This window comes from Oryzias latipes, chromosome 12 (assembly GCF_002234675.1).
Source record: "Oryzias latipes chromosome 12, ASM223467v1".
In the NCBI taxonomy this organism is placed as follows: Eukaryota; Metazoa; Chordata; class Actinopteri; order Beloniformes; family Adrianichthyidae; genus Oryzias; species Oryzias latipes.
In genome coordinates this window covers 24,077,712-24,104,188 of record NC_019870.2, presented here as the reverse complement: position 1 = coordinate 24,104,188, position 26,477 = coordinate 24,077,712, and the positions used below count along the sequence as shown (strand labels likewise).

At 40.7% G+C, this 26,477-nt stretch overlaps 1 protein-coding gene across 3 annotated transcripts; it reads right to left on the bottom strand.

Annotated features, from left to right (window-relative positions):
- Positions 1-45: 45 nt before the first annotated feature.
- On the bottom strand, positions 46-20,698 carry gsn (gelsolin). Of its 3 annotated transcripts, none has more exons than XM_011482010.2 (17): positions 20,443-20,698; positions 10,280-10,480; positions 7,998-8,152; positions 7,749-7,910; positions 7,491-7,640; positions 7,326-7,415; positions 5,853-5,985; positions 5,471-5,775; positions 5,208-5,341; positions 5,026-5,116; positions 4,826-4,861; positions 3,101-3,271; positions 2,849-3,023; positions 1,676-1,797; positions 1,492-1,569; positions 1,354-1,414; positions 46-733 (listed from the first exon to the last, which is right to left on the bottom strand). In XM_011482010.2, the coding sequence occupies exons 1-17, from the start codon at positions 20,681-20,683 to the stop codon at positions 564-566; spliced, it is 2,475 nt and encodes an 824-aa protein (XP_011480312.2). In that variant the 5' UTR covers positions 20,684-20,698; the 3' UTR covers positions 46-563. The 3 variants fall into 3 exon arrangements, with proteins under 3 accessions (XP_011480312.2, XP_020563490.1, XP_004075070.3); XM_020707831.1 differs by having other exon boundaries at positions 10,280-10,483; positions 20,452-20,698; XM_004075022.3 differs by lacking the exon at positions 4,826-4,861.
- Positions 20,699-26,477: the final 5,779 nt, after the last annotated feature.

Below are 26,477 nucleotides of genomic sequence, written 5' to 3'. Positions count from 1 at the left end.
TTTGATCCCGTCTTGTATTTTTTTTCTTCAATCACAGAAAAGAAAGCCGTTTTGTGTATTTTTATTGAAAGAACAGGTTTTTAAAGCAGCATAGCATCATCCTCTGAGGAAAAAGTAACAGCAGAATAGAAAAACCTTCTAAGTAGAGTTGTGGGGCAAAATAAATATGTGAGTAATAAGTGATGTTTCAAGTCTTAAAGCTTTCTTAGACTTAAAAAAGCCTCTAGAAGGAAGGCTGTCTGTACCCTGAAGGACATGCCTTGTGAGCCACAGATTCTTGGCAGCGACTTTAGTAATAGTGCATTATTTTTTAAAAATTATCTTGCTGCAAGTTTGCGCAGACTTTACAAAATATATAAAATAAAGAAGTTGAATAAGAAACACTTCAAACACTAATGTTAGTCAAAGCCCTGTTTGTGGCTGTGAAGGCACTATTGCAGCAAGCAACTAAAAATTGTAATTTGTGTTTCAAATGGTGGATCGATGTCTTCAAGGTCTGAAATCACAGTGCAGAGCAGTAGATCAAAAGCAAAGATAAGAGGCTGAGCGGTGGCGGGGGCCGATCACAGGGCCAGTTCCGCCATGGCGCGCTCCAGAGGGTCGCTGGCCCAATAATCGTGGTCCCAACCCAGGAACCAGCCGGTGAAGGTGGGCGGCTCGAAACCCTGCTTGATTTTGACGATGGGCGTTCTGGGGTCTCTGTTGGCTGGGTCGGTTTCGACGTAACGAACCGCTGAGGAAGAGGAGGAGCATAACCATGACATCACAGGCTGTTGTGACTGAAGGTCACGCAAGAAGACGTTAAACACACTATTTTCAATGGAGTGGGTCTTTAAGGGACGTCATGAAAATGGAGCATTGTGCATCATGACGTGTGACGTACAGATGATGCTGTCGTATGCTCCCCCTAACAACGCACTCTGGTCCTTAGTAAGGCGCAGGCAACAACTCTTTACTGATCACGTGTAAAGGCTGCATGCATGCTGTGTGCAGGTGGTCCATAAGTGCCTGTAAAATGTCTCACCAAACTACACTGACTGTCTAATTTCTTAAATTCTAACAGTCAGGCTGCACTTGAACAGAACTATCCCGCTCTTTGAGCAGAATTTGGAGGGTTGAAAAACAAACAAATCTGTGTCTCACCCTAACTTACCCATCCATATGTGTTGTTTAAGTGTTTGATACAACCTGACACCTGCAGCATGCCCGTAGAAAAATGTGCATGGATATTTTTTCTCTACGGGCTCATTAAGCTTGATGTTTCCTGCTGGCCACCTGCATGCCTGGCAGAAGGCCCATATCCGCCTAAAAGAGCAACAAGACAACCTGGTGCTCCTCTTCCTGTTTTCTTACCGGATGCCATGGCTTCAGTCTTCTCCTCCTCCTGAGCTTCATTCCCGATCCAGACAAACACCTGCAGAGGAAAGAAGCGTTCACTCGGTTCTGCTCTGAGGTCGGAAATATCCCCGCCCTCCCAGGAATGTTCTTTACCTGATCCCAGGTGTCTAGGATCATGACATCATCGGTGGCGAGATCGTCCTGGGTCAACTCCCCAGGAACCTCTTCGATCTGACGAGAGGAGAAGGATTGAGCATCGCATTTATGACACACTCCTAATGGATCCTTTGTGGTATTTTCCAACTGAAAGACTCGTTCAGATCAAATGAAGACTCACGACGAAGTTTCCCGTCTTATTGGAGCAGGCGAAGAGTCGAGGTGGATGGGCGTCCATCTTGTCTTTAAGCCTGGTGGACGTGCGGTAATCTGCCTTTCCACCCAGAGCCCCCCAGAACTGAGCTGGAAAAACAAAGTCAAGGAAAGTTCATATTTAAATCTTCCAAAAGAAGATTCAAGCTTATTAATTTATTAATTCATTTTATTTATTTATTTCCACAAAACAATTAAAAAACAAAACGATACAAAAACCTTTTTTGTGTCAATGAGAGAGAAACAAAAAAAAAAGAAACTTATTATTTTTGCCCCTTTTACTTCATTAATGAAGCCGTTGGTGCTCTTTTTTTACACGTATCTTTTCTTTAAAAGAGAAAATATGACAGATAACAATAAATATCAATTAATTAGTTTAAACACAAAATCTAACTATAAAAAATAGAACAAATTCTTTTTGTTCATTTTTTTAACAAACACTTACATTAACAAGGTAAAAATGACTAACAGCCATAGCTGCATAAGCATTCAGGTTGCATCATTTCTATACAATCAAACTCAAACGTTATTTATTTACATAGCGCCTTTCATTTCAGTTAAAAACACAAAGCGCTTCACATAAAAGCAGATAAAATAATCATAAAAAATGAAAATTATTAAAAACAGAAAAATACAGGACAATCACACACAGATGGGACCCCTCCCTCACCAGTCAATGTTGGAGCCACAATAACCAGTTCAATAACGGCCCGTCAGATAAAATAAAGGTAGAGCCCAATATACTTCAAAATAACACATTTTGGCTGAATAATCTGTCCTTGCTGATAATTAGTCAAACACTAGAATAAGATACAATTCTTTAACATGTAAATGGGATTTCACTCTATAAATTCTTATTATTTAGATTCTTGGCAGTGAAGCTGTCTAAAAGTGGACCACTGAAGAAGTCATTTCATGGACGTTTTACCTCATTGGTAAGGATTTAATACAACTGCTGGGTCACATGTCACTCTTCACCTGTTGCCCCCAAACTGCTAAGTCTGCCACGGCTTATACAACCACATAAGCTGCTATCCTCTCCAAACTGCATACAGTTGTGCAGATGAGCGGTAGTGATTGGTTGAATTTGATTTTAGATTCATAAAGGACAAACACATTTGATAAACAGCTGTCCACCCACCTGTCTCGCCTCCTTCTGACAGCTCTGAGGCTGACACGCCCAGAATGTCACACAGCTGCTGCGCTCCCTGCTTCTCCGCTTCGCTGGCGCCTGCTCCCATCCACAAGGAGGTGCCGTTAGGTGTAACAAGGAGAAAAGCGTCGTTGGAGTTCAGGTTGGACGCTGCTGCATCAAGCTGCATGACGGCAGAAAAGGTTCCGGTGATTCAACAGCAGATGTGGACCCAAATATGTAAAGGAGACCTTCTCTTACCTCCACAGCTCTGGTGTGGCCTGTAGAGTTGGAGCGCACCTGGAAGAGCCGGGTCTCTGCAGGGGCGGACTGACCTCCTTCCCTGGAGGTTCCTCCTTTGTACACCACCATGGGCTTTCCTCCAAACAGACTCATCAAGTGAGCAGGCTCCTTTCCCTGGATCACTCTCACCTGAAGCACAAACACTGATGTTGTGGATAATCCAGCGTGGCGCCATCAAATGGGTATAAAATGCATCCCTCTGGATCTATTTTAAAAGCCTTCCCAGTGGTCTTTTAAGTATGATTATACCGTTTTAAGCCAAAATCCTTGTTTTCTACGTAACAAATAGGATTGTTTCAAATATTTTTGGCTGCTCCTGATTCCCAACAATTTGAATAAAAAATACTCAGAAATGCAGTTTCAAGCATAATTTTCTTAATATATATCCTCCATCATCAGAAAAATGGTACAAGAACATGTTAAATACACCAAAAACACATGTTTCAACTGCAATCTACTTTTCCGACACACGGTGGCAGCAGAGGGCTATGCAACTTTTTTCGATCGCTACAGAAAATGTAAGTTATGCTGAACTCGGTTTTAGTCTGAAATCCTAAACGTTGCACTTCTGCGCAAACTAAAAGGAAAAACAACAGATAGTTTGTTGACACAATTTACTCCCCTAAATGAAAATGAGATTTTGATTATTGGGGTATTTTTATATGACTAATCAATTCCAAGCAAAATTCTGCTGGATTTCTGTTCATTATGTTGGACATTCCAGTTATCATTAGCAGTCAACAGTTTAATTTTCTCAGTTTTTACCCACTACCCTGATGGAATCTAAGTGGGAGTATTAAAATCCACCGGTACATAGATATCTTGTCTTGACAGATGAAAAGCAGTGTTTGTAATAAAAAACAACATCAATCTAATAATTGCACATTTAAGTATACAATGATACGCTGCTATAGCTCACACTGGCTGTGACAGTGCTTTGGTCTAACAATGTGAAATCAAATGGTTCTTACTGTAAGAACTCGTGTGACGTGTAGGAAAGATGTTAAACTGGAACGTAAAGACCACCTTAAATGAAGTTTTTGGTGTTTTTAACATGTTTCTTCGGGATTTCTATCATGATAGAGGACATATATCAGGCTTAAATTGCATTTCTGAGTATTTCTTTATTCAACTTCCAGATGAAAAAATGCTGTTTGAAAAAGATGATGACTAGACGAATAGATCCATGAACGTCTTCATTTTGAGATTCATTATATTCAAAAATGTCCACCATCATCAGAAAGAGGCCACAAGAACATGTTAAAAATACCAAAAACACTGTTTTTATTGTAGTGGGTCTTAATGTGAGAGTTGTTAAAGTCTCTACATGAGTTGATGGACTCAAGCATGCAGACATGTTAATGGATGTGACAAGAACACGGAAGCCGCACATGCAAGAGGAGAACTTAGTATGAAAGACTCTCATAACTGCAGAGCTTGCTTCATGTTTTACATCATGGTGTCATTGTGGCTCAGACCTCATTTGATGTCGAGAGTACAGAATTCTGTATCAGAGAAGCAGGAAGTGTCCTGTTAACATCAGCCAGGAATGCCCTGTTTGACGGAGCCGAGTCATTTGTGATGGTTAAAAAAGCAGCAGGAACAGCTTTGTGCATTTCTCTGCAGCTCTGCACAAGTCATAGGAGTCCCTCAGTAAGCCTGGACAGGACTGAAGGAGAATACCTGAGTGGTTATAGGAGCACCAACCACCTGAGAAAACTGGAGGAGGGAGGAAGCAGCAGCAGCGAGGAAACCATGAGGGGGAGGATAAAGAGAGGGACAGGATGTAAGGCGACTGAAGTGGGGCGGAGCTGAGCGAGCCCGGACACCACAAATGATTAAACCAGATGAGAAAATGAGCAGGGCAAGCAGATTACACCCACCTGCACGGGACCGCCGCCCAGCTCTTCGTCCAGCTGTGCGCCGAGGATGGCACAGGCGCCTTTCTCGTCCTGACTGGAGTCCATGCCCTGCCTGCAGTTCACAGAGTTTTTGTAATTTTTCTGTTTAAAGAAACAAACAATAAGAGGCTCATTGCAGTCTGAATTCCTAAAGGCTGTCTCACCACAGGTAGATGATGTGTCCCTGACGCCCTCCATGCCTGTAGTTGTACAGGATGATGTAGCTGTCTCCGCCGTAGAACTGTCCATACGTGGACGGATCCACCGGAGCTTTGTCAGATCCCTCAACCCGCCAGATCTATTGAAAAGGACAGGAAGAGATCCATGTTGGGTGTCAAATATAATAGGTTAACCAGCCCCTCCCTTTCTCCCCACCAACAGCGTTTTCTGTCCTCAGATTAGAATAAAAGGCCTGAGGTTCTCACACCTGTTTGTCCCCGCTGCCGTCATCCACCATGCCGTGCTGGGCTGCCATGCCGGGGGACTCATGAAGGGTGGCAGCATCGAAAGCCACTTTCTCGATCTTGGCGATGCTGTTGGCGATGTAGGCCACACCCATGCCCTCCGTCTGGTCTTTGTCCCGCCAGTTTTTGAAGAACTGCTTAAAGAGAGGCGTCTCTCCGGACTCCGGCAGGATCTGGACCTGAGTGTGCTTGGGGTAACCCATCTTTTTGATGAACTCATCTGCAGCCTTCAGTGCCGCCTTCCGCTCGTCCATGTTGGCATCTTTGCCTGAAAGATGGAGAGTAAAGTACTTTTTTTTCAGTTCCTTGGGGGTTTGCTGCTAGCCTGAACCACCTTGAACTTACCCTTCCAGACGAAGATTTTCCCATCTGAGCCGTAATCCAGGATGAAGCAGTCTCCGGACTCCAGGGCACTCTGGGCAAACGGGTTCTCTGCTGCCACCAGGGCGATGGTCATGCCTCCACTGGCATTGGACACCTGCAGCAGGGAACAGCTGGATTTCACTTGTGATTTACAACAATTTAACAGTGAGCTTTATGATTTCATATTTTACCCTTACAAAAACATAAATAACTTTTCCATAAAAATACTGTGTGTCACAGCCTGGATTTACATTAGTTCACTTCTCTATAAATGCCTTCTCTATAAATGCCTGAATGAACAAAATGAACAAAAGCATTGATTTATATTTTAAAATATTCTTAACTAAACCAAATACAAAAAAAAGTAGCTGTGCTACACAGTCCATATTCTCCCCCTTCTTTCCCAGCCACCCGGATCAGAGCTGCACATTCTTTTTCAAAATGGCAGCTTTTTGTTGGTTTTATCTCCATGGCAACGATTTTATTTTTTGGTTTCCTGGGGGTGACGAATAGGTCTATGTCATTTTTAAAAGAATCGGCAAAAGTAAATTCTTGGTTTTCCTTGGCAACGTGGTTTTTTGTTAGCCACGCCCACATTCCTGATGGGTTCATATCCTATGATATCTCGTTTCGTTCAGCTTGAGCCAGGAATTCGTTTGTTATATTTTCACGATATTCCGGTAAAATGAGCAAGTAAGAAAGGAACACCACTTTTGCGAGCTCGCCACGCTAGCGCTGGTAAAAATCTGTTGTCCACTTTTTGGCATATCCCTTCAGGAATCGGCACAGGAAATCAGTTTTCACTGCCTGCGTTTCCATTGAGTATGAAATAGCGCAAATTAGATTTAGACAATAACTTTGCCTAACGGAAATCCGTAGCCGCTCCCACGTGTAAGGGGCTCGCCGCTCCATGGCCTTTACAAGACGCCAACGTCTCCTTTGATAGATGATGATGAGCACTAAATGTAAACATATCTGCTGTAAATGAAAGTATTGTTCACATCCATCACCATGTTTTTGGATGACTTGTTGCTTGAGTTGGTTTGTGTTTATTCGTGTAATTATGGTGTAATAGAAACCGTGTCATAAAGAAATTGTTATTTTTTGACATTTCTAGAATTTTGAAGTTTCGCACAGTTACTGATTTGCATGGGTGGTTTGGTAGAGATGCCCTTCCTGACACAACCCTGTATTTTATCCAGGCTGGGGACTGGTACAGGAAGAAGTTCAACTGCTTTAACTTGCATCGCTTGCTCAACTGCACATTTTGTATGTAGCAAGCAAACGACCGTAAGAACTTGCATTGCGAACGAAAGAGTTTTGAACATGGTCTGAAATGTGCAGATTCACGCGTTTACACAGACTTTTCTCTGGAAGTGGTCGCTCGAATGCGGGGTTCCAAGCCCCGAGTGAAAGTCGCATTAGAGTTCTTGATAAAGAGCGTTACGTTCTCACCTTGTACAGTTTGGCGCTCTTCCTGTTGGAAACATCAGCATGGATGTCATCGGAGGCACCAGCGGGCAGGTCTGGTTTGGGTCCCAAAACCTGCAAACATAAGCCTCAATTGGAACAAAACGATCCCAGTCCTCAGTTTGCAAAGGTTTGTTTTTGTGTTGTCACCTTCAGCATCTGCTCCCTCTCCATCCCCTCATCACAGACGTACACGCGGGCCCTCCCGCTGCGCTCGTTGTCACGGATGTCCTTGGCAACCTGAGTTGCCTTCAGCTTTTCGAAGCGGTTGCTTTGCGAGCCGCACCACTGATAAATCTCCTGAGGAGAGAACATCCGACAAACAATCAGTGTTGCTCTTTTCCTATTTGATGCATCAGCCACACTCCCTGCTGCAAAACACACTGAACGAAGGGGAATTGAACTCACATCTCCCAGGTCCAAGATGAAGCAGTCGTCTTGGTTAAAGCTGTCCCAGCCGACGGCCACCTCTGTTGCCCTGACAACACGACGACCTTTGATCTGGAGCAATCGCTGCACCGACACCTCGTTGGTGACCACGTGCTTGAACCCAGATGCCACGCCTCCTTGCTGGAACACAGACGGTTCATTTTACCTTTGAGTTCAAATGTTTAAAAGTAGGAATCCTCTCCTTTGGTTCAGAATGAATCGTGTCACCATGTATTTGATTCCTGACTTGAAGTAGCCCAGGAAAGTCTTGGATTCGTGTCCTTGCACCTCGCGGTACTGGATGGGTTTCCCCCCCAGGAAGTCGTCCATCTGGACGGTAAAGATGGCCGCCGAGCCGCTCTCATCCTGAGAGCAGGAGTCACCTGAAAGGTGACAGGAAGCAGCATGTTTTTTTTTTAAATCTGATAATAAAGGTTAAATAAATTAAATAAATGAAAATGTTCAACAACAAATCCACCACCTGAAAGGATCTGAACCATGTCCTTGCTGACCACCATTTAAATGTTTGATTTGATACATGTAAGAATTAGAATTTTCTTGTTGGTGTTGTGTGGTAAGAGCTTAGAATCAAATCAACACTAGTCGATTTAAATCGAACTATGTTAGATAGCATGCTAAAGACAAACTACAACAGAATTGAAAAACTATTAGAAGTTCATAGCTTAGCTATTGAAGGTGCATCAGAGATTCATCTATCCCCTCACAAATAATGATGAAGTGGGTATTTTTGTTCAGGAATAAAGACAATTAAAGCCGCGGGCGGTGTTGGAGGTTCTACCCACCCCTGCTTGCGGCCTCCTCTATACCCGCTCCTGCCCTCACCATCCCAAAGCAAAACCTTTTTACTCGCCTTCAATGACTTAGTAACCGCTTCACCTCACTTGTTACAAAAAATTTAAAAAAAAGATAATATAGCTTCTATTGCTAGCATTGCATTTAGCATCGCAAACAATCCCAGAAAACATTGCTTAAGAAACTATCTATGTGGCTCAAAGTCCAAAAATACAGTTACCACTACACTTCAGGTCAAGCTCCAAGTTTTGGATGCAGCCGTGGTGCAGAGGTAAAGCAGCTAACCTCCTGCCCTGCCTGCCCATATGTCAGAATCCTAGAGCAAGACACTGAACTCCATGTTGCTCCTGGTGGTCACAGGTTGGCGCCATCTGTGTGAGAATGTGAGTGTGTGTGGGTGAATGGGACCGAGACTGTATAGCACCTTGGGCTTAGAGCAGGTGGCAAAGCGCTATGTAAGCATATTTAAGAACACCTTATTTTACCATTTTTGCGTGGTTTTATGAGGCTGATGTTATGTGTTTATTAATTTATAACTTATAGTAGCATTTTAATTTTAAATCAACTGTCAAGCATTATTCTGTGGGATTAGATATAACCCTTTTTATAGTGTTAAAATTATTTAAACTTTATTCAGACCGGTAAGAAAATCCCTGGTTGTGTTTATTGTTGACACTAAACACTACTGTGATAAAAGTCACACTTTTGTGTTGAAATTTAACTACAGACTGTGTTGTTCCAACACCTCTTTCCATGTGTAAAACATTTAAACCTTTGAAAAGTGCAGTTTTAAGTCAATCTAGAGTCGACTGTATGGACACTTCTAAAGAATTGAATGATGACAGTTGACTGACTTCTGCTTTTGCTGTGTGAACCTTTTTTGCGTGAACAGCTTATCTGCACAATGCTTCACTGATAGATCCCAATTCGAGTTGATCAGCACTTCACTGCAGGACTTGGACTCAGACCAGGTGACACCGGGCTTGGACAGAACCATCAAAGTCACTGACACCAGGAAAACCAGGAGCCTGCTTGCTGTGCAGCTTAGTGAACACAGCTCAGATGTTTGGTTTCAGAAGAAATAATGAATTTAAAATTAATGAAAAACTATTTGTCACTAAATGAATTCTTGGAAAATAGGCATTATACCATCTGCATGTTGATAAATGAAAGATGAAGATGAAGCCATGACCGACTGAGTGCACTGGGTTTTTACCCTATGACCTGAGGCTTTGTAGATGTGACCTAAAACGTTTTGGTGTTTTTTCTTTTTGTAAGACCTCCGGCAAGTCTACTTAAAGCTTGTCCTATCCTAGGCACTTTAACATTGGGAGTTGGGTCATCTAGACCCCACAAGACAGTGCGCTGAATCTTTTTTCTTCAATGATTTGTGATCTTCACTGGTTTCACTGGATTACATGAAATCCTTTCCACCTTTATCCACCTTTGTCATGGTAGGAATAACATGTGAATGTAAGGGTGGGGTCATCTAAGACAGCACAAGGGTTAAGGCTTGTCCTCAGCACTCATATATTTCATCTCATAGTTCATAAGTCTTTCCTGTTGTTTGTCTCATAGATGCAGTTCATAAGGAAACGGTTCCAGAGCTGCTTTGCAAGTCAAAAAGTTTGTTCCAACAAACAAAAATGCAAAACATTTATCCCAGAATGCACTTCTCTGTGTCTCACTGAACTCACCCAGCCAGAAGTGGAGGTCGTACTGCAGCTGGCCAGAGCGCTGTTTGATGGTGTTAAGAACCAGATAGGCATCTCCGGTGTAAAATCCACCGTACAGGTTCTCTGGAACGGGCACCAGGTTGAATTTCTCCACCCGCCACACCTGGAGGCCTGGGTTCTTACCGGCCCGCTCAAACTCTGGGTGCTGTGCTGCCATCCTGCCTGTGGAGAAGTCACAGAGCTGAGCAGCACATGGGTGGAAGAGCAGCGAGAAAGTGAGACCGGGATGTAATATTTGCGGAACTGTTTGGCATGAAAAGCAAAGCCACTCCTCTCAGTAGTCATCTGTTGTCATGGATACAATGATAAACCTTTGGGTGGAAGTTAGATATTAATACATGAGAGTGATTCACCAATTCCCTATGCAAAGGGCATTTCCCCTGTAGGGCAGCACAAGGAAATCCTGTGTTGGCAGATAAAACATGCAAATAAATATAAAAAGATTTCAAACAGATGTTTCTGCATTTTGTCATTTGGCTAAATCCTTGTCTTTAATGGCAAAGGACAAAAGACCATGGTGATGGTGAGTTAGTTTGGGACTTTTAGGCATTAAACCTACAGTCAACTAGAAATACTAATGTAAGCTTTATGCTGTTGTCTGTCTTCCACGAAATTCCAAGAAATTTTGCTAATTATTAACCTGTATAACAAACGCCCTGATAAATGTATGAACCACAACACCCTTCAACCATATCTGACAGCAAGGAAGACAGCTGGCGCCAAGTCAAGGGGCTTCAAGTAGGTGTCTGTGAATCACCACCTTAAGAGCCTCAGATTTATCTGATTTATCTTTTTTGTCATGTGTCTGAGGAGACTGTAATTCTATAACGAGCAACAAAAGTGGGACGTCAGCTGATGCTGACATGTTGGAGATGTTTATCTTCTAAGGACGGGTTATACGGATGCATAATGAGGATTTGCGGCACAGAGTCAGCGTTATTGTTCACTCCACTTTTCATGGAGGGCACAGCAAACAGGTAAGTTATAACTATTTGTTCCAGAAATTTTTTCCTAAATATTTATTTTTTCCTCCTCTGCTTTTGCATATAGAATCCTGCCCACACAAACCACATTAACTGTGAGTTTGGACGGTAAACAGAGTCTGTAAACAATGTTTTTCTTTCAACAATGGTTTAAATTGTGTTTGCTTACACGCGGGTTGAAAAGGCCTTCAAACATGGAAAACTCTTTGAGACTGAGCTCTGAAGACTTATTATTAGCTAGTTAAACTGGAGGTCATGCAGTTCAAAACATGAACAGTTTGGGTTTTCCACAGGAAGGCTTCTTGGAGCGGCTGCCCTCCAGTTTGCATGACTAACATCCCCGCTTCAACGAGAGGCGGCCATTCTTTCTCGGCCTGTGTCGACCCACAAACACGGCAGGAGTCTGTTCCTCACTCTGGAAAAGGAAAGATGCGAACAGCGTTGGGATGTCTTTTCTCTGTGTGCTCTCCTTTTGGGAAAACGAACACCAGCGTCTCATGTTAAGACCAGAAGATTCAGCGACAAAATGCTCATTTACTCTTTAAATGTTAAATGGTGTATATGTATTTAGTGCTTTACCTTTTAGAAGGCCCAAAGCACTTTACAGTCCCAGTCCTGTACACACACCCATTCACACACATATGGCGGCAGTGCTGCAGAACACTGGCGCCAACCTATAACCACCAAGAACAATGTGGAGTTGACTGTCTTGCCCAAGGACACTTAGGCACATGAGCTCAGTCAATTTGGTTTCCTCTGCACCAAAGCCACCCCTTTAACCCCAATGAGTGTGTTTTTACATGCACTTAAGTAATCTATTTTCCAGAGAAACCAGCTAACACGTGTACATACACAAGAGTAACCTTATTCCTTGAAGTCTCACTCCAATCATCTTTTGATCTTTTTTCAAAGCCTTTCCAGTGGTCTTTTAATTATGATTATGCAGTTTTCAGGCAAAAGAAAATCGGTGTCGTTTAGAACATCATCATGAGCAGAGCAGCAATAGTTCATCAGAAACTGGCCTCAGAGTTTTGGGTGCGAACGTTGGTGCAGAATTAAGCCTATGCTGACATCCCATCTTCCCTTTGTTTACACTTTCTCCCACTAGTCTTCAGTCCCTCACACCCCCGACCTAACATTAGCGGTGCAACAAAAATAGCGATCAATATTGAAGCCATTCAGCCGTACAGTTTTGAGCCAGATGCCAGCTCAGACGAGGAAAAGAAAGACGTACATGGATTTATTTTTTTTTAAGTGGACGCATTAGAAAGGAGCGGAGCAGAGATACTTTAGCCCTCCCATTTCAGTCACGTAGAAATTACATTTTTTGTCTGTCCTGATTCACAATAATTTGAAAAAAGAAATACAGTACTCAAAAACACAGTTTTAATCTTATACTATTTTATAAAGTGCAACAAGAAAATGTTAAAAACACAAAAGATACCATTTCCATTGGAGTTGGTCTTCAACTCCAATGGTGTTATATCAGCTGAATAGGGAAAATAAACATTGGCTGCTTTTTAATGCATTGACAAAAGATCAGAAGTGTAATATGTAATACAGTGGAGCTGTGAAAACCAGGTTTTTAATATGCAAGTATATGTATTGTATATCTAAACAGATAAGTGGTCAAGTAGTCCGGTTTCCCTCAGAAAGCAGGTTAGTTAAACACCTGTAACCCATTTACAGTACTGCAACTTTTATCCAGCTGCCCTTTTCTTTAGAAAATTAGGTTTGTCAAATGATTTCTGCAGCAGGAATCTGTTTTTAGACCATGTTTCCCTGATACCACAACAAAAAGGTTGCTATGACATAAAAAGAAACATCTTCTAAACCCGTTTTGTCCCTTTCGGGGTCACGGGGCTGCTGGAGTCTATCTCAGCCACTTGGAGGCAAAGGCAGGGGACATCCTGGACAGGTTGCCAGTCTGTCGCAGGGCCACAAATCCCACGCCCATGCACACTAACCTTCACACCTAGGGACAATTAAGAGCAACCAATTAATCTATGAAGCATGTTTCTGGACTGTGGCAGGAAGTCAGGGTCCCCAGAGAAAACCCATGCATGCACAGGGAGAACATGCAAACTCCACACAGAAAGGCCCCCCATTGGTATTCTGGTTTAACTCCCCTAGCCGAGAGACTTGAACCAGGGGCCTTGTTGCTGTGAGGCAAGAGTGCTAACCACTACTCTACCATGCAGTCAGGAAATGTAATTATAGTCTGCACAAGTAAACGCAACCATTGTTTTGACCATTGACCATATAAAAAAACTGGACTGAGTGTCCCCTCCCCACCAGCATTCCAAACAGGAAGTCAGGTACCAAAAAGCCAAAATCCCTTTGGCTTCTATTGAGAAAAAAACAGCTATAACTCACTCATTCCATTTGTCAGAATTCCCATTCTTGATCCACTACCTTTTTAAACATGTCCTTGATAATCCTCTTTTTTTACAGTTTTCTTCATCACAATTTATTCAAGTTATAAACTGTCCAATCAGATGTCTCAGTAAAAGTTTGCAACGTTCAAAAGATTTTGTTGACAGATTATCCAGAGCCTGCTTTCAAGTGGTAGGGGTGTGGCCTTTCAACAAGCCCACTTCTGAATGGTAAAAGTGGTTAGCATAGAAATGATGACTCAGACCAATTACTGCTCACTGATGATTTCTGGTTCCAACACGGTGATGTCTGTACCGCCAAAAAAAAAAAAAAGCAACTGAATTGACTTCATTTGGTTGGAGCTGGAAGTAAGCCATTTGCTACGGATAATGTCACACTCATTCTGTCCAGATCTCAAATACCGGTACAGTCAATGGTTTTGACTTAGACACTTTTACTTATAGCTTGAAGCTGCGTTGAAACTGAAGGTATCAGAAGCTTCTGTAACTGTCTGTTACCAGCACCCACTAGCCAGGTGAGCTGCCGGGCCAATGAACTGCACAGGATGGATTATGCTCAAGGCATGATAAGCAAAATACTTTCACAGAGCAAGTTCTGACAACCATCAAACTTGTTTTCTATTTTGAAGAAGCATCCAAAATGCAAACAAGGCCTTCTATTATGTGTAATGATCATTTAGTAACAAATAAACAGATTTAGTGCTGTATTGAAAGTTAATGTAATGCATGAACACAAATGAATTGAGAAGCTTTAAATATTGGTGCAATTATATATACTTTTTTCAGTTCTTCACATGGATTAAATAATCACAGACAAGTTGTATTGTATAGGTTTTCCAAAGTTCCTGTCTGGACACAAGTCATAATATAAAATCAGGAAAAGCACCAGATCAGTTCCTGTTAAGACCTGTGATCATCCACAAGCATCTGTATACTGTAATGATCTTACAAGCCTCTACGGTGACCAATATCTTTTAAGTATAAATGGTTAAAGGTTGAGTATCTACACAAATAATAAAGTTAACAAGGACTGGTAAGAGGACAAACCGTCTGCACACCATGGAGCATGTTAGTTCTGTGAATGCTAATGGAAAAAGACAAAACTGGGACAGAAAATTGGTTTAACAAAGTTTGTAGGTGCACCTTAAGGTGGTTGAGCTAAAAAATGTCAAATGCAAAGTAGTCCTACACGGTTCAAATCTCACTGTGTACCTGTTAAGATGATAATTTGGAGTCACCAGCTGCAGGGGTGTAAACTTTAAGGGCAACAAGGCCCTTAGAATTGTTTTTAGAATTATGAAATATACTTAAGAGTTAGGTTGAGTCAAAACAATAGTTTTCCAATGACAAAGCTCTAAAAAAATTTAACATGTGACTACATCAACATATTGGATTTCAAACCTAGAGTATAACACAAAATAGACATTTTCTTTTCAACTGTAAGTGCAAAGAAGTTGTTGTCTGTTAAAATTTGTCTGTTTCATTTCTAAACTCAACTACATTAATGTGATCCAGAGTCCGTTTTACTTCTATTTATCATCAAACAACAGAGACTTCCTGTTCGCTGATTAGCCCACAATAACCATGTTCACTGAACCCACAATAAACCTTGATTAAGTATAAATTGTTATTTCTGCATTGTGGTAACAAATTAAACATATTATTACCAGTACAGAGAAGTTTTTTTTCGAGCTCTAAAATAATTATTTAAGTAGAAACATCCTAGCTTGTTTCTATGGTTAGCTACTTAGCCCAGCATTAGTCCGTTTTAGCCTAAACCCAACATGAAAATTTGTCCAAAATTGGAAACAAATACAACTAGGTTCAGAAATTCTGTCAAACAAATTGCTAAATTATTTGATGACCAGAAAATATGTCATTCCTCCTAGCATAGATTAATCTATTGATGCGCCACAAAAAGCATCTTGTAATAAAAGTATTGTGGTCTCACGTCTAAAAAAAAGTTAATTGCCAAATTTTCCAGAGCCTGCTTTCAAGTGGTAAGGGCGTGGCCCTTTAATAAGCTCACTCCTGATTGACAAGAGTGATTACCATAAAAATAATGACTCAAACTAACTGACCAATCACTGCTTACTGATAAATTCTGGTTTGAACACGGCGATGTCCATACCGAAAAAAAGGGCGACATTTTTTTTCTAAGTAAACTCTTCAAAAACAAAATACAAACTCCAGCAGAGGCGACATTTGGTTGGAGCTTTTAAGTGTGGCATTTTCTATGGATAATGTCACACTCACTCTGTCCAGTTCTCATATACAGTCAGTGGTTTTGACTATGGGGTATCCAGTTTGAAGCTGCGTTGAAACTGAAGGTATCAGAAGCTTCTGTTACTGACTACCACCCACTAGTCACGCGAGCTGCAGGGCCAATGGACTACACACGATAAGACAGAATGGAAGATAGATTGATGGATAGATTGTGCTCAAGGCATGATAAGCAAAATGCTTATTGTGAGACTATATCGCAATAGATTTCAACCCTAACATAATATATAATACAAAACAGTCAGATTTTTATTTTGCTTTGCTAAAATATAACAGCTTTCTTTCTGTCAGTGCAAAGTAGTTGTTGTCTAGTAAAACATGTCTGTTTCATTTCAAAGCTCAACTACTTTAATGTGATGCAGTGTTTGCTTTGCTTTTATTCATCATCAAACAACTGACTTCCTGTTCCCTGACCAGCCTACCATAACCATTATCACTCAACATACAATAAACCTTGATAAACCACAATTTATTATTTCTGCATTTTGGTAACATATTAAAAATGTATCATTACCAGTACAGAAGAGTGTACTCAGAACACGCTCTTATGCAAATGAAGATACTATTTTAGCATAACTTTGCCTTTTTAGTAGGCAGCACAGTCTTATACAAACTTCAAGAAAGCTATTTTGCTAAAAAGATGCCTAACAGTTAGCTTTTAGACATCTTGAAAGGGGAAAAAACTAAAGAAGCACCACTAACACAAAATGCAAAACAAAAGTTATCAGTATCATCTGTTAAAAGTAATCCAGACAGTGTGATGTAAGTGTCTCTCTGGTTTATAATCAACAGGCTCTAAACCATTTGTGACTGTCATTTTCTTATCTTTTCTTTAAGTTAACACAGAGAGAGAACAGAGTATGTTTGAATGCAATTATGCATTTTAAACAAAAGGAAGTAAAAAAAATGACAGCAGACTGTCTTAGGCATAAACCACATCCTGGGCTGTCAGAGATGGTTAAAGTGACTCAGGTGGGGGGGGGGCTCTGACTCTGACTCAACATTCATGCAGCAGCGGGCGTAAATAGAACATGTCACATGATGATTGGTTACTGCTTATTCACAGACATGCTGGGAAAGCAGATGGAGGCTGCCGTCTGCTCCCTCCCTTGCTCTGCACAGCCAATGGTGGTCTTTGGGCTCCCTCCATCAGTGGGCACACCTGCCACCCCTTCCATTCCAAACAAACAAAGTGAGGGTGCCATTCCAGCCTCAGATATGCGGCCCCCTCCCCCACTTTTACCAGTTGCTCTGTTTTGTTAGCTTCACTTGAGGCCCAAACCCAAACGTGATCTGCTGTGTAACAACTGTAACGCCTCAGCTTTCCAAAGCAAACCTGAACTACCGTCTGCAGAGATCTTCTCGTTCTTACCACCCACACTCATTTTTAGAAGAACATCCCTTTTTGAGGAAGACAGCAACTTTCTGATGAGTCATTTTCTCCATGCATGCCACTCTTGGCCTCTGGTGGGCTGCTGGGCCAGGAAACATCCGACGTCTGCACAGACTATTTAACAGCCTCCCTGACAACTAGAAGAAGGAGCAGCAAACTGCACGGCTTTGCAAACAGAGTTACTGATGAATAGATATCTAAGGAGACGGTTAATTCAGAAAGTATGTATCTGAAAACTCGAGGAAAAACAAGCCATTGCTTAAATTAATAAAGAATCTTGCTCAGACACTAAAAATAGTAAATGGAATTTGAAGTTCTCCCCTGTCCTGGGTAAAAGCCATCTAAATCCTAGGGTGTGGCTTTAGATTTCCACAGCTGACGAAACACAGACAATGATCCAGTCAACTGTAAAAGTTCCAAGCTTCACTGCAAAGCATCAGTGGTTTTGATTCTTTTAAACTCCCACTCCGATCACCTTTTAAAAACTTTCCCCAGTGATCTTTCATTATGATTATGTAATATTTTTGTGTTGTTTTTTTCTGGAACAGAAAGAGATAAGTAGTTTATTAGAAATCAGACTCTGTTTTGTGGGTGGGACCGTTGGTGTAGGGCAAACCCGCCCTCCTTCCCTTCACCATTGCTGAGAGTTCTCTGTTTACATGCGCTCCTGCTAGCGTACAGCCCAAACCTAACATTACAAGTGCAACAAAAATTATGAGCAACATTGGAGCTATCCAGCCAAACAGTTTTGAGCCAGATGCCAGCTGGGATGAGGATGAGGAAGACGAACATGTGTCTTGACGTCGAAAAGCGGATGCATCAGAATGGAGCGGAGCACGGAGCTTGTGGCCCACTCAGCATATTTTCTAGATCACAAATATTTTTTGTCTGCTCCTCATTCACAATTTCAATAAACAAATACTCAAAAATGCAATTTTAAGCTTAGTTTTCTTTATAATTGTTCTCCATCATGAGAATACATGTTAAAGCATCAAAAACATGACTTTTGTTGGAGTGGCTCTTTAGAAAGTCATTAAAATAAAGCAGTTCTTCATGGTTTAGATTTGTGGTTGTCTGAAGGGACACCCATAAGATCATAACTTTAGTGTCAAAAAGTTTCGATTGCTTCCTGAGAATTAAAATACAGTTTAAACCCACAGGGATAGAACAGGATTCAAATAAAAACTAAAAATGTCAATCATGAGAAGATGATTTAGCTGTGCCTCAAACCGAAAGCAATGCTTTGCAGCAATAATAGCTTTAGCACACCTTGCCAAAACCAGCTGCTCTGAACAAAAGTTTGCTGTGGATGTAACAGACAATATGGAGAGTAATCCTGCTGAACTGTGACCCAAACTCAGAGCGTGCATGTCTGGGATTTCTGTGGAAAATTTCCTTTTTTTGTATTATTACCTATTATCTTCACATGTCCTTCTGGTACTTTTATGACCGTCTGGGTGGATCTTCTGAGGATACTTATGGTGCACCACTGTTGCAGGTTTTCAAAACTATGGACCCCTGGACCCCTTTGTGAATGGATTTGTAACTTCTTGACAGAAGTTTTTGACTTTCATTAGAAGACCACAATAATGTCTGCTTTCAAGAATCATATTGTGTGCTTTACGCTGTCAGACAGGTAAACAGGTGAGGGAAGGAGCAGCCCTGGGTGTGGCAAGTTTAACTGAATTTAGCTTTCCAAGAACACGGTTCATTACAGGTCACTCAAGATTTAGCAAATACTATTTATCTAGTTCAGACAGGTTTAAACTGTTCTTCTAATTCCCTAAACAAAATTATGATTAATAAATTCTGGATTTTGAATTTACTTCAGTTCAGGAACCCAAATTCCCATAGACCTACTTTTTTGTTTATTGCAAGATATTCAAGTTATGAACTGGCCAATCCGCCACCTCAATAAACGTGGGTGGTGCCCGCACGCCCCCAGAAAGATTTCGTGTAGCATGTTTTTAAGTGGTAGGGGTGTGGCCATCCAACAAGCTCACTCCTGATTGGTTGCCTGATTGAGAGCAGTTGCCATAGAAATTATGACTTAGACCGACTCGGACCAATCACTGCTCAGTGATGTTGTCTAAATCCAACATGGTGGCATATGAATCGCATAAAAATGGAGACTGAATTGACATTTTATTATCGCTGGAAGTAAGTCAATTTCTATGATTGACATCACACTCACTTCCTCCAGTTCTCATTTACAGTCAATGGTAATTACTCATTTATTCTACATAAACTGCTATTTTAAAAAGTGCTGTTGCTGTGTCTCCAAATATGGACAGATTCTTTTTTTATGCATCGGCTTGTCCTTGTTGAACTAAATCATCTGACTCACTAATTTCTAAATCAAATCAGAGCGCAAACTGAAAACTCAAAACCCTCAATAAGTTTTTTCCATGAAAAGCGTCATGGAAAAGGTTTTAAAGGGTGAGGGGTCAACACGCCACTCATTGGTCACTGTTTGGTAAACAGAAAAATGTTTGAGGTGAACAAAATACTTTGTTTTTTTCCTGCATTGGCTGTGAAATCAATTAAAGGGAGGATGAATATAAAGAAGGATCTGGTTTGAAGAGTCTGGGATCTGTGGTGAGTTCATGCCAACAGACAATGCATGCAGTCTATGCATTATGGGGATAATCTGACACTTCATCTGATGAAAGCTGCAGTAAACAACCTAAAGGATGTTATGACTGAACGTCCTCAAAACAGTCTCCATGACAACCACACATGACGTCTGTGAGGAGCTGATCTCCACAGAGAGCTGCAGTCATCTGCGAATGCAGCTTTACGTTAAAAAAAAACGTTTGAAGAAGATCCACATCTGACGTCACGTCAGGATTTCCACAGAGGCTACGTCACACGAAAACATACGAAATCGCGGTTTAAACCATTTCAGAAAACACAGAGGTCCAAAGATCTCTCTCGGGACCCGGTTGTGTGAGTCAGGCCCGGATCCGCAGCTCCGGAATAGACTAGCGGCTTCTGGATGAGCCGTTAGCCGAGATTCAATCGCAGCACACGGACGGACGGAGCCGAGTAACGGACCCCCCAGCCTACCTGGAGGTGGAGGTGGTGGTGGGACAGCTGGGTGGACGGGTCTGGACCTGAGCGCTAAGGCTTCCGAGCTGCAGCGGGACCGGAGAGGCGTCAACTCGGTGGAGAGAAGAGCCGCAGTGTGGCTGGGGGGGCCGTGCGTCCGGGACACTCCCTTCCCGACCTGGAGCAGCACCGCCTGCACAGGGAGGGGGCGGCCGACGCTGCAATCTCCACATAGCAGCACTTTCTGCAGTCTCTGCATGAAAGAAATGCAGATTTGCAACATTAATTTCTGTGGATGCATCTAACCTGCAGAAGATGGTTTCATGTCGAGTTTGTTTTTTCAATCTTAAATTCTCACTCTGATCACATTTTGATCAGTTGTAAAAACGTTCCCAGAGGTCTTTTAGTCATGATTGAGCCATTGTTAGCCAAAACCTGTGTTGTTTTCTTGGACATAGTTTCTGCAGAGCGGCAGGAGTTCATTAGTCAATTTGTCTCTCAGTTGTGGGCGGGACTTTGACAACCCCTCCCCTCCTTCCCCTCCCCTGTGGCGAGAGCTCTCTGTTTACACATTCTCCCTAAAAGACCCACTGCAATAAAAATCCTGTTTTTTAATGTTTCTAACATGTTTTTGTTGCATTTTTCTCATGATGGAGGACAAATAAAATAGTATTTCTGAGTATTTCTTCATTCAAATAGTTGTGAATCAGGAACAGACGTAAAAATGCAGTTGGAAAAAGCTCTGTATATGTTTTGTCTGATTTCATCCACCAGAGCTCACATTTGTGATGCACCGCTAATGTTAGGATGGGGGTTTAGGGAGCTCAAAGCTAGCGGGAGAGAGTTTTAACAGTTGGATGACAGGAAGTGGGGGCAGGCTTGCGCCACAGCAACAGCTGCACCCAAATCTTGGAGGTGAATTTGTAATGAACTACTGCTGCTCTCCAGAAAATATGTCTGAGAAAACAACTCAGTTTTTTTTTTTAAGTTTGCATAGAAAGGAAATAGTCGTAATTAAAATATCATGTGAACACTTTTACAAAAGATGAACAGAGTGGGACTTTAAACCTCCTCATAACCCAAGGTGCAGCAAAAATGGTGAGCAATATTGAAGTTTTGAGCCCGATGCCAGCTCAGACAAGGACAACAAAGACGTGACAGGATCTAGTCATCTGCAAGTGGATGCATCAGATTTGAGCTGAGCAGGGCGCTTGTGGCCTTCCCATTTTAGTTTCTATATCACAAATACAATCTTTTTTCAAACAGCTTGTTTGTCTGCTCCTGATTCACAACGATTCGAATAAAGTAATACTCACAAAAGCTATTTTAAACTGCATTTTCTTGATTTATACTTTAACCTCCATCATTAGAAAAATGCAACAAGAACATGATAAAAACAGATTTTCATCAAGGCCTGCCCTGTTTGATTCTAAATAGACTTGCTGAGGAGCATTTGTGGTTTTTGGTCTAAAACCAGAAACTGCTGTGATCAGTGAGACATTTAAAGAAAACTGGTTGATGAGAAAAGCTGTGTTGTGTGTGAATGACTGCTTCATCACTCTTCTGTTTTTCAGCAGTTACTCATAGCAGCGCTAAGAATTGTGGTCCTCCAACCCGACAATTTCCAGACATCTCTGTCCCACATGCAGCTGATTACCTGGATAAGGTGATTCCAGGATCTGATTGACTTAGCATGTTGATCCAGATAATCAGCAGCATGTAGGATAGAGTTGACTGGAACACAAAGAAGGATGGTGATATAGCACAGTAGCAACAAATATTTAAAAACATGACAGGTTCTGGCCAGAGACTATTGCAACTATGCAGGCAAAGACTTGAGACTAGACCACATTATAGACTTCCTCATCCTTGCATTGTGTTTCAAATGATTGCAAAACAGCAGCCAGCATAGTCCCTGAAAATGGAGCAATAGTCAGTGCTAACATGAATTATTCTGATTTTAATGGGTAACTTTTTTCAGATAATACACCACTCAAAAACACACGTATTTTTTCTCTCTCACCGTCACACATGAAGTAAAAGTAAACTTTGCAGATTTAGGTTAATTACAATAAACAAAATTATTTCTATTTGCTAAATGTCAGAATAATGAAACTAGGGTAGTTTTTGTACAAGTTTGTACTACTTTTATCAAAGTCAAAATGCTGTCAATAAACGTATCAGAAGCTTCCAAAGAGATGACATCATCACCTGGAGTTTCCAAAATTGTTTAAAGGCATGGTGATCTTAGCGTGTGTTCACTTTTGACTTTGATAAAAGTGATAATAATTTGTCTAAAAAACTCTTCTGGTATCTTAATGTGAATCCTCAAGCATCTGCTGTTATGAACACTTATTCTGTATGTATCTATTGAATCTTCATATTAATTTGGCCAGAATACGTCTACCAGTAGCTTGAATGGGTTACGTCAACAACTAAAAAGGTTTAAATAAATTGAACTAACAACTCATTGCAGAAACAGCTGCAATCTATCTAAATTATCTATTTAAGTAAAAAGGTACATTTTTTTAAATAGTGAGAATATTCTAATGTATCTAGGACATTTTCAGAATTCACCAGTGGTCTTTAGATCTTTCCACAAAATGAAATAATGTCAAAAATGCACTGTGCACATGGTAAAAACGGTCATTTTCAAAAATTATTGAATCGATTAAGTATTAAGCATTAATGCATTTTTGTCAGTTTTTGAAATGAGATGAATAGATGCAAAATATATATCAAAAAATGTCCCATTTTGACAATCTACTTCACAGTTTTGCAAGTCTTCTGTAGTTGGTGGCCCTCTAGTGGCCATAAGGGAGAACAACAGGGGGTGTGACAGACTGACGGAAGCAGAAAATAACAACAAAGCACTTTTAATAACTTTCCTTTTAACATGAACCAAGATTAAACACAGAAGAGATTGGAAATTTTTCTTTTAAATTCTGTTTTTTATTCAATAATCAGATACAAGTTCTCAAATTTGGAAAACCCAAGTTGTTGGAGGTAATTGACAAAAGAGGTTTTTCTTGTATTTTGTAAGCCTGTAGCTGATTTCATGAACATAACAAAGGAATTGAGTCATGAAAGACAACAAACAGAAAAATTATATATTTTTTTCTTGGATTGTGGCATATTCGCTTCCTGCAGAATCCAATAACTCTAACCAACGGCGCTAATGTGATATCTGATGTTGTGCTATCGCCGTAAAGTCATTCCTCAAACAGCTAGTCTTTCTAAAATGATTTTTGATTGCAAGCACGTATCTCATTTGGTTTTGGATGGACTGATTCATGGTTGTGCAAAATCGTTATATAATTACAGTTTTCATTATATTTATACATATTTTTTTACATTTTAGGTGAAAAACTTCAAGTCTTGACATTTTTCTGGACAGTTGATGGGCCCTGGTATTAACAAAGCAACATTTTCTCAAGTACATCCAACAAGTGGTCATTTTCACTCAGTGTAAAACAAATGACCCTTTACTTAATGTTTTAGTTTCTAAAAGGTTTTTGGATGTGAATTGGATGAATCCCTCTGTCATACCATGCAAACCCTTTTCCCAAACTACCTTCTGCAATTCACAGGATGAATGTTAAGGTTTTGCCAAGACAACAGAGAGCTGAAGACACTGAGCTCTTTTTCCAGGGGAGCTAGTTCCAACATGGCACAACAACGTGGTCGGAGTCGAATATTTCCAATAAATGAAGACTCATCTGCTGCACAACCGGCTCTACCGTCATCAGTATGACTGACCTACTGACACACGCTACCAAAAACAGAAACATCCGCATTTTCAAAGCCTGCATGTAAATTGGAATCTGATCTGAGATCATTTATAGAAACGGCCTCCTGGTTTCTCTCCAAAGACCCACATGGAAACAGCTGACAGGGAAGCATTTCAGACACAGACCCAACAGTTGAAGATGGGGAATGGTGGATTGAGCTTGGAGATAGTCTTACATAACACTGCCAACTGCTAACTCGGAGGGATCTCCACCACTCCATCCAGAGGGTTTCTAATGAGTCATTGCCCTGTGAAACGCGGGTTTGGATCTCATGGTGGGGATCCAAAGTTTGGGCACCCCAGGTAAAAAATTGTATTCATGTGCTCAAAGAAGCCAAGGAAAGATGGAACAATCTCCAAAAAGCATCGGATTACAGATCAGACATTCTTATAATGTGTAGGCTACAGGGTACCGTACTAACTCTGCAGGGTGCCTAAACTTTTGCACACGCCATTATTTTGTTTTCTGTTATTTTGAAAGGGTAAATGATGGAAATAAAGCCTACTTTTTTTTCTGTATCTAATCTGAAGCCTTTTGGAGATTTCTCCATCTTTTCTTGGCGTCTTTAAGAACATGAATACAGCTTTTTACCTGAGGTGTCCAAAATTTCAATCCCCACTGTACATATGACCTCGGTGATACATGGAGGGAATAAGAAAGCAATGCTTTAGAAGGGAATGCCATTTGACAGTAAAATGCTGCAGATGGCAGTTTCTGCTGAAAAACGTTTCACCCTCAGCTGCTTTAAGGACTGCAAATCCTGACAAATGTGATTGTTTAGTCAAATTTGAAATGTCATCACTGCCAGTTGTAATGTAATACTTGTTTTTCTCTGCAGGTTTGGAGGTCAGGGACGTGTGTGATGTCATCACGTTAACGTTTAGTGAGAGTGCTTGTTTGAATATGAGCCGTGTTTGCTAAAAAAAAAAAAAAAGAAAAAAAAGAAAGCTCTTTGATCAACATGCCAAGAGGGCTAATGACTATGATTGCCTCTTTTTCCAAACCCAACAGCATTCCTCACATTCCTGTGTCTCAGGTGATGTGCAGCAATCCCCCCCCCCCCCATGTTCAATGTGAGTGCTTTCTTTGAGGAAGATGAAGGTTCTGACATGTTCTCCTTGAAATTGAGGCTCCTGCCTGCCCAAGTCAAGGCTTGCATTCTTTTGCTGCTCAGAATATTTGGAAGTTCCTCCGTCTTTGCTAAATCCATAAACGAACTCAGTTCATTTTTAACAATGATCCTCTAACAAGCATGTAGAAAACACACTTTTTGTTATAAAGTAAACATATAGTCTGAGGTCAACAGATCAAATCGTCTTTGGTCTGTCTTCTATTGGTATTTTCATTTATTAATTCAGATTAAATTAATTTGGTGTGTTAATCAATGTTCCATGTGATTGTTTTGGTTTTCTGTCTATAGGATTATGTGTGTTTTATCTTTTAATCAGTTCAAAGACGTCACTCCTTATTATAATTTACTTCAATACACTTTAACTGTTACTAGATGTCATTATTCAGTTTAATGTTCTACTTTTTTTCTCCTCAAAATAATCTTTATTAACAATTTGGGAATCAAAACATAGTTTTGCAACACAAAGGGCACAAATAGCAGTCAAAGAAAATACATCATTTTGGAGTTTTTTTAATAACACAATCATTTCGTTTTTGGGGGAAATTGCATGTTCATAAAAGGAAAACTTCAAACTTCATTGTAAACCTTTTTTGCACGAATGAATGCAACATGGTAATCATCAAACAAAAAGAAAAAAACACAAAAATGCAATTTCAACCAATGTAATTTTTGAAAATGTACTTTTTTTCCCCCCTTGACATTCACACTTTTGTTGCATACTGTATGATGTTTATGAATAAAAAAAAAATTAAAAAGAAAAAAGGACCCACAGTAAGAAATCACGTATAAAAAAAGAAAAATACAAAGCATATTCCTATTAATTAGAAACTTAAAAACATGGGGAGGAAAAAGTAAGAGCATCAGCAGATTGTATTTTTCAAATGGGTTCCAAGTTTTTAAACCTATAAATTCCTTTTGAGTTTTTAATTGATTCATCCTACTTTGCAATTTCACAAAGAAAATGGGTAAAAAGGTTTGTGATGGGTATATTTATATTTGAAAAATAATTAATAATTGTGGGGGGTTTCTGGGGGTAACGACTTCACCTTAAAAACAAATTCGATTTTGCAGATTTTGTGAACCACCTTCACATTTTTAGTAGAACCATCTGGAGGGGCAACAAAGCCAAC

Coding starts and splice junctions, on each gene's coding strand:
- gsn (XM_011482010.2), bottom strand. CDS start 20,683: ATGCAGAGACTGCAGAAAGTGCTGCTATGTGGAGATTGCAGCGTCGGC. Junction 10,481..20,442: donor ACCACCACCTCCACCTCCAG/GTAGGCTGGGGG, acceptor ACTTCTCCACAG/GCAGGATGGCAGCACAGCAC. Junction 1,415..1,491: donor TCCTAGACACCTGGGATCAG/GTAAAGAACATT, acceptor TTTCCTCTGCAG/GTGTTTGTCTGGATCGGGAA.